General features: G+C 36.2%; 1 protein-coding gene across 1 annotated transcript; it reads right to left on the minus strand.

Moving 5' to 3' along the window:
• Positions 1–222: 222 nt before the first annotated feature.
• On the minus strand, positions 223–8,537 carry PDE12 (phosphodiesterase 12). Its single transcript, XM_016131679.2, has 3 exons — positions 6,944–8,537; positions 5,083–5,161; positions 223–4,573 (listed from the first exon to the last, which is right to left on the minus strand). Exons 1-3 carry the CDS (start codon positions 8,234–8,236, stop codon positions 4,131–4,133), a joined length of 1,815 nt encoding a protein of 604 aa, XP_015987165.1. The 5' UTR covers positions 8,237–8,537; the 3' UTR covers positions 223–4,130.
• Between the last annotated feature and the right edge of the window lie 4,662 nt (positions 8,538–13,199).

Genomic DNA, 13,199 nt, shown 5'->3' on the forward strand with positions numbered 1-13,199 from the left:
GTTTAGTCTTTTTTTATGATTATGTATTAGAGTTTGATAAGGTACATTCACCTACAGTCATCTCAGTTTCTTAGGAATTAGTATTTAGACATTCTTGCTCTCTGCTACTGTGTACTAAGCTGGGATTTAAGAAGTGGTGGGTAACAGTGGAACATGGCTAAACCATTTAGAAGTCAACGTTCATAAGCAAATTCATTCCCTGAAATCACCGAAGTAGACCCATATTTTTAAAGTGACTTTATTTTTTTGTTATATTAAGTTTTTAATTCTTTGTATTTATACGCCAGGCTTTGGTATTTGTGTAAAGTTCTTCCCAAATCTATTAAAAAGAAGCAATGAGACTGACCTTTCTAATTTGACACAAGCTTGTAAAAATAAGTAAGAATTACTGAAGAAGAGCTCTCTTGAAAAAAAATACAGGTTGTATAATCTATTGTGAATAATTTAGTTCATGACTGCAACGACATGACTGGTTGGACTAAACAAGTTTTAAAATTCATCGGTAGAGATTCCATTACATTTCTACTTTGGTGCCTAAAATAAAAAAATGTAAAATAAGTTGGTAAGGATGTGGAGAAACTGAAACTCTTATAACTTGCTGGTGGGAATGTAAAACGGTGTGGCCACTTTTGTGGATAACATTTTGGCAGTTTCTCAAAAAGTCAAACAATTACCATATGGCCTAGCAATCCACTCTTAGGTATACAACCAAAAGAATTGAAAACAGGTGTTCAAACAAAACTTGTACAAAAATTTTCATAGCAGCATTATTCACAATAGTCAAAAGGTGGGAACAACACAAATGTCCATTTCTATAATTAAAATGTGGTATAAACATACAATAGACTATTATTCACCCATACAAAAGAGTGAAGTACATATACAACATGGATAAACCTTAAAAACACTGGGCTAAGTAAAAGTCAGACATAAAAGATCATATATAATTCCATTTATGTGAAATATCCATAATTGGTAAATCCATTGAGGCAGAAAGCAGATTAGTAGTTGCCAGGGAGCTGGAGTGGAGGAGGGACTAGGAAGAGACTGCTTAATGGGTAAGGGGTTTTCCTTTTTGGGTGATGGAAATGTTTTGAAACTAGAGATGATGGTTGCTCTACACTGTGAATATACTAAATGCAATGGAATTATACACTTATAAATGGTTTTATGTGAATTTTGTTTTAATTTAAAAAATGCTTTGGTATTGCCATCTCAGAATGTAGTTATTCTAAAGTTAGTGCTATAAAAATCACCCAAATTAATACAACTCTAATACATTCAATAAGTTAAAGCATGGACTTTCTCATTAAGTAGGACCCACATGAGTTAAAGCTCTTAAAGTTGTTTCCTCTTCCAAAATTAAATCTAGATAACATTTCCTTCTAATACTATATTAACAAAATATTAAAAATTTCAAAACATTTAAATGTTCAGAAAATTAGTGTCGGCTGTAATTTTTGAAAGATTTTCCCTATTGAACCGTCATGTGAATCTTGTGATAAACTAGTAGAGCAAACTATTACCTCTTATTAACTTGGATTTTGGTTTTGTCTCATTTTGAAGAGAACCTCTTGTTTTTCATAGCTGGAGAATAGGAGACCTACAGGTGTGTTTCCACCAGAGAGATCTTACCACAGTAGTGTTCTTTGGACCCCCTCTCCCTCTATTATGTTCCTCAGAGGACTACCTCCAGACCAGTACTATCACATTATGATATCAGGCCTTGGCCTCTCAGAAAAGTTACCACTCAGTGAAATTCTTGGAATTTTGGAACAACTGATTTTAGTATTCAGAATTTTAAAGAACATTAAAGCCTGAAATGATCTGTTAATGAATTATGAACAAGAGTATATGTCTATAGTGGCAACTCTGCATGAGTCATAGATCAGGATAATGTGTTTTATAATATTCTTAGACATTTATAATCAGTATAGAATTTTGGAACGTTAATTCCTACAGCAAGAATTTGTGACATAAAATGTGGTTCACCATAGGACTTTTCACATTAAAATTAAATGTACAAAAAATCCATATGTAATTGAAAAATTCAGTCACAAAGATGGCTTTAAACATTTAAACATTTCTGAATTATGCTTTATTCTAACTCATGAATACAAGGAAATTTTGGTATGCTATTTATTCTTTTCTTAGTGTTCCCTACCTTTGGACTCCTATATACCAACATCTGTATACTGAAGATTTAACCAGAGCATATGGCACTTCATAATATTCTATATTTTAATATTCTGAAGTGCCTGTATGTGATCTGACCACATTATTTTGTCAGCAAATATCAAATTTTCTGGATGTGGAATGTTTGATAAGTGCTTAAAGTTTTCTGAACAGAGTTCAATTTAGTTAGCCATGTTATTAATATAGGACCTCTATGTTTTTCTCATGGGCAGAGTATGTATTGTTACCATTTTTCTTTTGTTTTGCAACTTTTTCCTTTGAAGTCATTTTCTCCCAAGTTGTTTTAAGAGTTCTGTCAACATGTTTGTTTTAAAGCAGACCAAAACCAAGTGTTAAATGAAAAGCACATTTTGCAAAACAATCAGATTCTGCCTTTAATATATTATTTATGTATTTGTAAACTTATGTTAAAATGCTCTCGGAAATGTTATTTACGAAAGCACAATTCTGTAGCATCAATTTTTCATTTATAGCTTTTTCTAAACAAGATCCCAAGAAACTGCTACCTTAATTTTTCCCTTCAAGTACTTTTAAGTACTTCAAGGTTCAATGTGAAGTACAGGTAAAACCTTCTGACATCCTCAAGCTTACTAAACTAAAAGTTAACAATATATTGATTGGATAATGAGCAGAGTATGAAAGTACAGGCTACTTTACCAAAAGGGGAACATTCTTATGGTGTTGGGTTTAGAGATGAAAGAACTTGGAATAAAGGCTCTCATGACTGGAAAATCAGCTCTTGAAGTTGGTGGGCTTTTAATATCTATAAGTTAGAAATTAAATGCAGAAATAACAGTTATCCTGTACATTAAAAAAGCAAACAGCTAAAGCATTATACAAATTAGGTATGGTGATAATTGACTGAGAAATGGTTGATTATCACTCTAGGCTAGACAGTAATCAGTAAAACCGTAATTTCTAATTTTAAAAAGTTTGGCTTTATATTAATTTTTTACAGTATATAAATTATATATACAATGCTTCCCTGTAACTCAAACTATAATGCTCAAATCTATAAAAGGAATAGTTTTAGATGCTCAAAAGCCCCACTACTCCTTTCTCTTATTTGTAAAAACCAACAATTTCAAAATATTGTAGCATAGAAATGCTCAATAGTTCATCCAAAATTTAAAGCCCACATCAGTAGGCATTTTCTCATGAAGTAATGTATTGTGCTGTATTCTTTAATATCGCATGGTCAAATACCTTTTGATTTATGAACATTTTTCATGAGCAAGAGTTATTAAAGACAATGGGATAGAGTTGACTTTGTTGCTCTTCACTTTGAATACTAAATTGTCCTTGCATCTTAAGAGAATATAAATATGTCCATTTGTACCATACATTAAAAAAACTCTAAAAATAAGAGAATGAAAATGTTAATTAAAAAATGAAAGATGAGAAGCAATAACAATTGATGATGGTATATTTTAATCTTTTGTTAAAGCTCTGAAATTGATTAAATTGCTAACCAAACTGAGGTAGAGGTAGACCCTAATGTTATTTCTTTCATGTGTCAGAACTTAGGTCTCTCACCTTAACTTGAATGCATTTTTTCTATAATTATATAAACATGATTCCATTTGACATGTCATGACAGAAAAATTATAGCATCATTCAAATGGTTTTTTACAAAACTCTTAATTACTAGCTAAAAAAAAGTACTTATAAAATGTACACAATAATTCAATGTTCTTCCTGCCAGTCATAAATATATTTGTTTTTCCTCCAAGTGTAAGACAAAAAAGGGTAGGGAAACTATATTATGCAAAGATTATGAACAGTCATGTAATGAAGACACTGGAACATAATAACTAGTAGCGTTAAGAACATTGTACCTTAGTGTCTCGTTTTCCTCTTTGAAAGTTACACATAAACTTTGATTTGTATTAAATCTCCTACTAAAGCAGACTTAAATTCCATTAAACACAACTCTATTTCCATTTTAAATCACATACAAGTGCTATGTGATCAGAGGGATGGGAAACACTAGGTAAGGCCTGGTGGGTGGTAACTTCTTCATGACTAGGTAGTGGAATCACCTGTTCAACCTCTAAAGCATTTAAGTCAATAAAAATGTAATCCAGACATCCATGAAAGCCACCAACATAATTTGTGTAAGCAGGTTCACCACAAGCACTTTTCAGTTTCAAGAAATGGGTAAGAGACATGTTGCATCGTTCCTCTTCCCCATTGGAAGCCCAGTCTTCATGATCCTCTGGAATGTTGCCATTGATGACAAAATGATACATTCCTGTTGATGGGGTACTATTAAAGTCCCCACAAAATATAACTGGTATGCCAGGATACAGATCACATGAGACATGTCTAATGTGAGTCAGGGCTACTGCCATTTGAATGAGACGAATATATCCACCTATAAATATAAAAAAACATGAATGTAAGTACTTTTCAAGTTGCCGTTAAGTTAAAAAAAAAATAATGCAAAAAATTCAGTATCTAGGTAACATGCAAGATATATATTTGTGTGTGTGTGGCGGGGGATTGTATGAAGGTGGCCAAAAGGTATAAAGCTTCCAGTTATAAGTAAGTACTAGGGACGTAATGTACATGATGACTACAGTTAACACACCTGTATGGTATATTGGAAAACTGCTAAGAGGGTAAATTCTGAAAGTTCTCATGACAAGAAAAACCTTTTTGTATCTATATGAGGTGATGAATGTTAATTAACTAAGCTTGTTGTGGTAAACATTTCACAATATATGTAAGTCAAGTCATTATGTTATATACCTTAAACTTATATAGTGCATATGTCAATTACATCTCAATAAAACTTAAAGAAAAAATATATTTTTGTGGTAACAGCTTTACTGACCTTAAGTTACCATGTTTAAGTCACTTGTGAAAACCAGTAAAACCTACCTTTGGGATGCCAGTAGAGATGAGTATTAGCAACACATATCTTTTTAGAAGAGTCCTTTGTAGACTGAAGAACAGAGACCTAAAACAAACAGAAAGTGCTAAGACTTCAGTTGCTATCTGTTAAGCTGAATATTTTTTTACCTAAGAGTATATGATGAATTAACATTTTACTCTATATCCTTCTCAGACTGATGAAATACCACAATTATTAAATTTAACTTTAATTATCAAGAGTTTTCAAATACAGTAGTGCCCCCTTATCCATTGGGAATATGTTCCAAGACCCCCAGTGGATGCCTGAAACTGCAGATGGTACCAAAACCTACATATACTGTTTTATCTATGATAAAGTTTAATTTATAAATTAGGCACAGTAAGAGATTAGCAGTAAAAAAGATTATAACAACGTGTATATTGTAATAAAAATTATGTGAATGTGGTCTCTCAAAATCTTATTGTACTGTATTCACCTTTCCTGTAATGAGACGATACAATGCCTAAGTAATGAAGTGAGTCAAAGACGTAGGCATTATGACACAGCATCAGCTTCTAAGGGTTGCTTCAACACAAGCACTGCGATACCATGACAGTTCATCTGATGCCCAAGACAGCTACCAAGTGACTAATAGGACAGTTAGGGTAACCTGAATGGGTAAGATGGACAAAGGGGTGGTTCACGGACAGAGCTGGACAGAGTAAGGCTCAAGGTTCCATTCATGCTACTCAAAACAGCAGGCAATTTAAAATGTATGCATTGTTTATTTCTGAAATTTTTCATTGGATATTTTCAGAGCACAGGTAACTGAAACCAGGGAAAACCATGAAACCACTAAGGGGGACTATTCATATATATGTGAATAGGACTCATTGTAACATGTTTACTAATAGTCCAACATATACAGGTGGTATAAAAAGAATAAATTTTAGATAACAACACTAAGACTGGAGATAGTGTTTTTAAGGGGATAAGCACAGGTTTTGGAGTGAGGCAGACCTAGGTCTGAATACCCACTCTACCATTTATAGCAGTGTGACCTGAAGAGAGACACTTTTTTTCTAAATCATCTTTGTCACTGATAAAAAAGTATAATTATTATCCCCCCCACCACCACCTCCTGCAAGGGGGTCTATGGTGTGGTTTCAATTAAATGAGCTTACATAGAGGTGCAAGAAACACAGTAGGTGCTCAAAATGGTAGCTACTCTTCTTACTGTGAAAAAAACCAATTACCTAAAACTCTGAACAAACACTAAATGAACATGTCAATGAAAAATTAAGATAGCTTAAGATAGTTTAGGCTAAGCAGCAGTTAATACTCTGCCCAGTGATAATGGAATATATAACTAACTGTAGGAATCTTGGCTCCACGCTTGTGTGAACTTGGAGAAATAAACTTGACCATTTCCTCATTTATAAAATGAGAAGAATAACATCTAAATAATGGGAATAGCAGGATTACTATGAGCCCAAAATTAAAGTAATAGGTAATATTTATGGAGCACTTTGTAAAATATGTCACTTAAATTTTAAGTACTGTAGAATGTGTCAGAACAGTGCTTGGCAAGTAGTAAGAAAATATTAGCTATTACTATCATTCTTGTTTTTAGCATGTGTCTCCCACTAGATTGTAAGCACTGATAAAAGATCTTGTTTGTCTTGTTCAAGGCAACCTGCAGCGTGCTCAATAAGTATCTGCCCAATGAATGAAGGCTAACTTTTGTGCTGAAGATACAAGAGCAAACCCTAAAGTAAAAATCTGTATTGTTTCATCTCAATTATAAGCAGCTCTACCCCCACCCCTTTCCAGGGCCCTAAAAATGGGCGACAGTGTAAAGAAACCGGCGTGGCGGAACTATTTTACCTGAAGCACAGAAGATCTCTGGAACACCCTCTCCTGCGCCGATGGGTACAAAACTACTTTCTCCAGCAGTTCTTTGTGAAGTGGGTCAGACTCCAGAGCTTCATGGAAAGAAATATCATGCTGGCTAAGAAGGATGAACTTGGACTTTCGGTAGAAAGTTGCCAGGCCTTCCTGCTGCTTGATTCTAAACACGCCCTCCAGCCCAAAGGCCTCAAGGGCCGGCACCAAGCTGTCAGTAAACACGTTGCGGTCAACCTCCTGCAAACAGATGAGGTCGGCGTTGTAGCCAGTGAGTTCTTTCTGGATAAGATTCTGGCGGTAGTCGAGCTCCAGGGCGTAAGGGGCACAGTAAGGGTACAGGACCGTCCGCGAGAATTCAGTCTGGGCGTACGTGTCAGCCAGTATATTGTAGGAGACGGTGCGGATGAGGGCGTCGTCCGTCACTTTCTTGGTGTAGAGATGCCGGTGATCAAAGGTGCAAGTGCCCGGCCCAGCCTCCACTAGACACACACTTTCCAACTCCCGGCTGGGCCCAAAGCGCTGCCCATTGCCTGGGGTGCAATGCAGCTTGAGCCGTAGCCCGATGTCGGCAATGGACGGGGTGTAGACGCGCTCGTCCACACCCGTTTCCGTCCAACTAGGAGAGGGAAGACGAGACAATGACGAGGGGCCCCCGCCATCAGGCTCCGCCGATCCCGGTTTGGCTTCCTTGTACCAGCGGAACAGGGAGCCGGCGGGATCCCCAAATTCGAGGCTGAGTTTGGGGCACACCGGAAAGCCGGCCATGATGTAGCATGGCAACTGCAGCTCCGTGAAAGCGGGCGGGTTGCGCTCCACCTTGTACTTGACATCGCCGATCTGCAACACCGCGCCGTCCTGCCACGCATCCACATTGAGCACATCTTCTGCCACTGCTTCCTCCCGGTAGTACAGCTTCACCACGGGCTCGCAGGCCGCAGCCGGCTCTGGCCCAGGCCCTGCACAGGCCACGTTTGGCCGGTTCTTCCTGCTCTTCTTGGCGGCGGCTGCCTTAGCGTGGCCTTTGAGGGCGTTGGTGGCGATCCGGCTGAGGGCCCGACCCAGCGGCTCGCTCTGGTCACGCTGCATGTTCTTATGGCTGCCGTCCGCCAGCACGAACGACAGGCTTAGTTTAGGCTCCGAGGGCACACATCGCACTACAGCACGCTCCATCGCGCCCGCCACGGTCTCAGTCGTCGCCTCGGCCCGACTGTGCCGCTCGACGGCCGCGCGGACCCCACGAAGCGCGGCACGGGCGCCTGGGAGCCTCCACATGAACCTGGTGCCCCAGCGGCTGACAAGACAGGCGGCCGAATAGCCGCCAAGTCTCAGGTGGAAACAGAGGAGCAGCAGCCGCCGGCTCCTGGACCCATTCAGTCCCTCAACTTCCGGCTCGCGAGGAGAGGACGCCGGTGTTCCCGCCACGCACTTTCGCCAAATCCCCGCGGCTGCTCCTTTTTTCCATAGCCATGCCTGTCCCTAGAAGCTCCCATCTTAATTTTCGTAATCAACAGGAGTCATAAAGAGGAGAAAATTAAGAAAATGTAGAGGTGCCTAAGGGAACTGTTAGGCTGCATGTTGTTATCGAAAGTGCAGTTAGAGAACAAAAGGGAAGGTGCGCCAAGCCGGAAGTGGCTGGGTGGTGTCACGGGTTCCGCTTCCCTGAAGGAGGCGGGGACCGTGCTGGGGCTGTAACTTCCTGCACGGTCCTCGCAGTGTCTGGGGCTGAGCTGCGCGAGAGCGTAGGTAACTCCACCTGTATTGCCAGCCTGTTTCGGGAGTGGAAAACGTTGCTCAACTCCTGTCCACAGCATTCCTGACGCTGCTAGCCTTCTTCCGAGGTGTGGTGGGTTCGCCTCAGGCGGAGCAAGCGCCGTTGTGCGGAGCTGAGCTTTTGTGGTAGTTAATAACAACCGGCAATATATAGTAACTCCCGTTTAGTGAGCGATGACTGTCAAAAACGTCCTTTACTGATGTGAGGCCCAAGAGATTAAGTTACTTGTTCCAGGTCACACAGCACTGCTGAATGAATGACAAGAGACTGAGAATAGCTAGCGAGTAGGAAGAAATAAGTGTAGTTTTATCGAAAGTCAAACGAAGAAATTATTTCAAGAACCATTATGTTTAATATAATTAATATTCTGTAATTACTGAAGAAAAACCTTGAAAATTCAAAGAACAAATTGAGAAGACCCTTCTTGACAAAGGATCTGTTTGTTTACACTTTACCATAGTTTATAACTATAGTGGGTATTTAATAATAAGCCATAACTTTCCCCCTGGGTTACAATGAGGAAAATAAGCTTTTTAACTGTGTTCTGAAAGGAGGGTGAATTTTGCAGTCATTTGAAATTTCTGTTCCTGCCCTCCCTGCCCTTACCCAGCAAGCATTTGACGGGCGGCTGGATGCTGATGGTATATATACATATATATGTGTACACACACACACACACACACACACACACACACACACACACACACACATCTCCTCCAGGGCTTACAGTGTGGGGATAAAAGTCATTATATAAACTAACTGACCCAAGGAAAGACCAAAATAAATTTCAGTACTCCATAGTACACACATTTAGCAGTATGAATTTTAAAATGGCATTTTTCTTATCCTCACAATTTTCCTTTATGTAACTTTGCAGAACTCAATTTTAAATGACTATGTAAACATAAAAGTTCTATTAGAAGAAGTGACTTTCCTTCAAGCAAACTGACCTAATTTAACCCTGGAGCAGGCTCTTAATCATGGTTTTGAGATAGATGCCTTGAAGTGTCATACTTCTTTTAGTTTTTTATTTTGATATTTTTTGAGAGAGTAAAACATACCCATAGTGAAAGAAAGTAATACATCCACTCCCAACTCCTATATACACAAACAATTATGAATATATGCTCTTACTCCCACTTTTCTACACAAATAGAAATGTAATATATCCATGGCTCAGCATCTTCCTCGTTTTACTATCTTTTGTCAATTCTTTCAAGAGCAAGTGTCTGAGCGAAAGTGTTCTGAAAGTGCCACAACTTCCCATAGAAAGTTTAATTTGAACTCAAAATAATACATAATAGTATGTTCGAAGCTATATTTTTGTGAGGCTAAATTATAGCATAATTACATACATAAATTATATACATTATATAAATAAAATTTGAGATTGGAAGACTGAACCTATACTATGCTTTTTCTGATACCAAAAGGAGAAGTAGCTGATAGAAATCATTTTATTCATCCATTCTCCATCTATACCAAGAAACACAAGCTAACTTTTCACTAATCAAAAGTTAGGTTTGATGGAATTCTTTTTATTTACACATACGACCGCAAAGACTATCCTATGAAGACTAGTTTCTTGTGGTTACTTTCACTTTGGTTAATAACGTCAGTTAACAGCATAAATCATTAACACCTCTCTTTTTATTTAAGGTCAATATGATACTGTAGTTTTGAGTGATAGCACAGAAATTTTGAGTAGTCCCTGGTGATATCACTTCAGGGTAATCTTATAATATTCAAAATTTAATATTTCCATTTGCTTTTTATTTAAGAGACCATCTATTTATTTGCATTTTTAAAATAAAAAATTCATTGAGATACACATAACATTGTATTAGTCCAAGGTATACAACATAATGATTTGATATATATATATATATATTGCCATATGATTACCACAATAAGTTTAGTTAACATCCATCACCTCACATATTTACAAATATTTTTCTTGTGATGAGAACATTAAGATCTACTCTTAGCAACTTTTAAATATATATATAGTATTATTAACTATTGTCACCATGTTATACATTATATCCTGGAAATAATTTATCTTGTAACTGGAAGTTTTTACCTTTTGACCAATTTCACTCATTTCCTGCAACCCCTTAACTGACCCACCTTCTCCTGCCTCTGGCAACCACCAATCTGTTATCTGTATCTATGAATTCAGGTTTTTTTTAGATTCCACATGTGAGATCACACAGTATTTGTTTTTGTCTGACTTATTTCACTTAGCATAATGCCCTCAAGGCCCATCCATGTTGTCATAAAAGGCGAGATTTCCTTTGTTATGTCTGAATAACATATCTCTAGATATTTACATATGTTTTGCATTGTCTTTATCCATCAGTGGACACTTACACTTAGGTTACTTCTGTGTCTTGGCTATTATAAATAATGATGCAGTGAACATGAGAGTACAGATATCTTTTTGAGATAATGATTTCATTTCCTTTGGATATATACCCCAAAGTAAAACTGCTGGATCATATGATAGTTCTTTTTTTTTTTTTTTTTACAGTTATAAAACAAAGTTAAATTTCTTTTTTCTTTTTTCTTTTATTATTATTTTTTATTATGATGCCATTGGTTAATGAAATCCAGTAAGTTTCAGGTATATAATTCAACAGTAAGGCATATATATATTGCATTGTGTGTTTACTGGGAAGTTCTATTTTTAACATTTGAGGAAACTGCTGTTTTCTATATTGGCTGTTCCAATTTACATTCTCACTAGCAGTGCTATTTCTTATATTTTAATATATTCACTGTAGTTTATAATGATTACATTATAGTTTATGATTATATATACTATGTTAGATAGCAATCTAACATAGTATATATAATATGATATAGCTATATCATTTAATAAGGTATAACTAATGTTAACATAACAGCAATCAAAAAATTAGTTTGAAGAAATTCAAAGAACCTAGATAAAATCTATCACTTTCGCTCCATGAAGAACTCTTAAGCATATAAACTCATTTATTTTCCCTGTAATATCCCATTTTTAATTTAGAAATGAACCATACATGGTATTAGCATACTAAATTAGCTCCATAAATTCTCTTAGCATCTTTGACATTTCTATTAAGTAGATGAAACTTTTTGTGTAGTATTAAAGAATCACATATTGGTGTCATATCCATAAGTGCTTATAAATTACCAAGGCTTTGCGATTACCTGCTGTCATAAATAATATTTCTAACCCTTAAACTCAGAAATAGTGATTTTAAGGAAAGATTTTAATCTTAAAATTAAACACGTTTAGATAGTCACATTTTTTCCTTTCCTTCAAAGTAAAAGATTTATTAAAATCCCAGTTGCTCTTTTGTAGAAATCGTTAAACTGATCCTAAAATTAATATGGAAATGCAAAAGACCTACAATAATCAAAATTACTTCTTTTTATAAAAGAACAAAGTTGGAGCACTAACACTACACAATTTTAAAACTATTGCATTCTTACTAAAGCTACACTAATCCAGACATTGTGGTATTGTATAAAGTTCAACATGTAGATTAATGGAATAGAATTGAGTGTACAGAAATAAACCTTTACATAATAGTCAATTGACTTTTTTCAGCAAAGACACGAAGGCAATTCAGTGGAGGAAAGAATAACCTTTTCAATAAATGGTACTGGAACAGTTATATAGATGCAAATATTATATATAACATAATATATAATTTAATAAGATATAACTAATGTTAATATAACAGCAATCAAAAGATTAGTTTGAAGGAATTCAAAGAACCTAGATAAAAATTTATATGTAATTATGCAAAAAGTGAACTTAGATCAATACCTCTCACCACATACAGGAATTAAATGGATCATAGATCTAAAAGTAAAATCCAAAACTAGGAGATGTAGGAGAAAATTTTTACTAGTAGGAATGTAAATGTAAAATCTTTTAGTCATTTTGGAAAACAGTTTGACAGTTTCTTAAAAGGTCAAACACAAGACTTACTATTCAACCCAGCAATTCCACTCTAGGTTTCTATCGATGAAAAATGAAAATGTATATTAATCCAAAGACTCATACATGTTTATGGGAGGATTATTTGTAGTAGTCCCAAACTGGAGGCAATCTAACTGTACATCAACTGGCAAATGGATAAAACAAATGTGATATATTCGTAATGGAAGACTATCAGCAATAAAAAGGAATGAACTGTTACATACTACACATGGTTGAACCTTCGATTATCATTAACTGTAAGAAGCCAGACAAAAGATGACATAATATATATTCCATTTATATGAAATTTTCAGAAATTACAGATCTGTAGAGACCAAAAGCAAATCAGTGGTTGCCCGAGCTGTAGAGGGAGTGGGGATTGACTGCATATGACCCCAAGGGAATTTTTGCAGTGGTGCAAATGCTTTAGAACTGGATCTTGGTAATAGTTGCACAACTATATGAATTTCCTTAAAAGTCATTGA

This window comes from Rousettus aegyptiacus, unplaced genomic scaffold, assembly GCF_014176215.1.
Source record: "Rousettus aegyptiacus isolate mRouAeg1 unplaced genomic scaffold, mRouAeg1.p scaffold_m13_p_4, whole genome shotgun sequence".
Classification (NCBI taxonomy): Eukaryota; Metazoa; Chordata; class Mammalia; order Chiroptera; family Pteropodidae; genus Rousettus; species Rousettus aegyptiacus.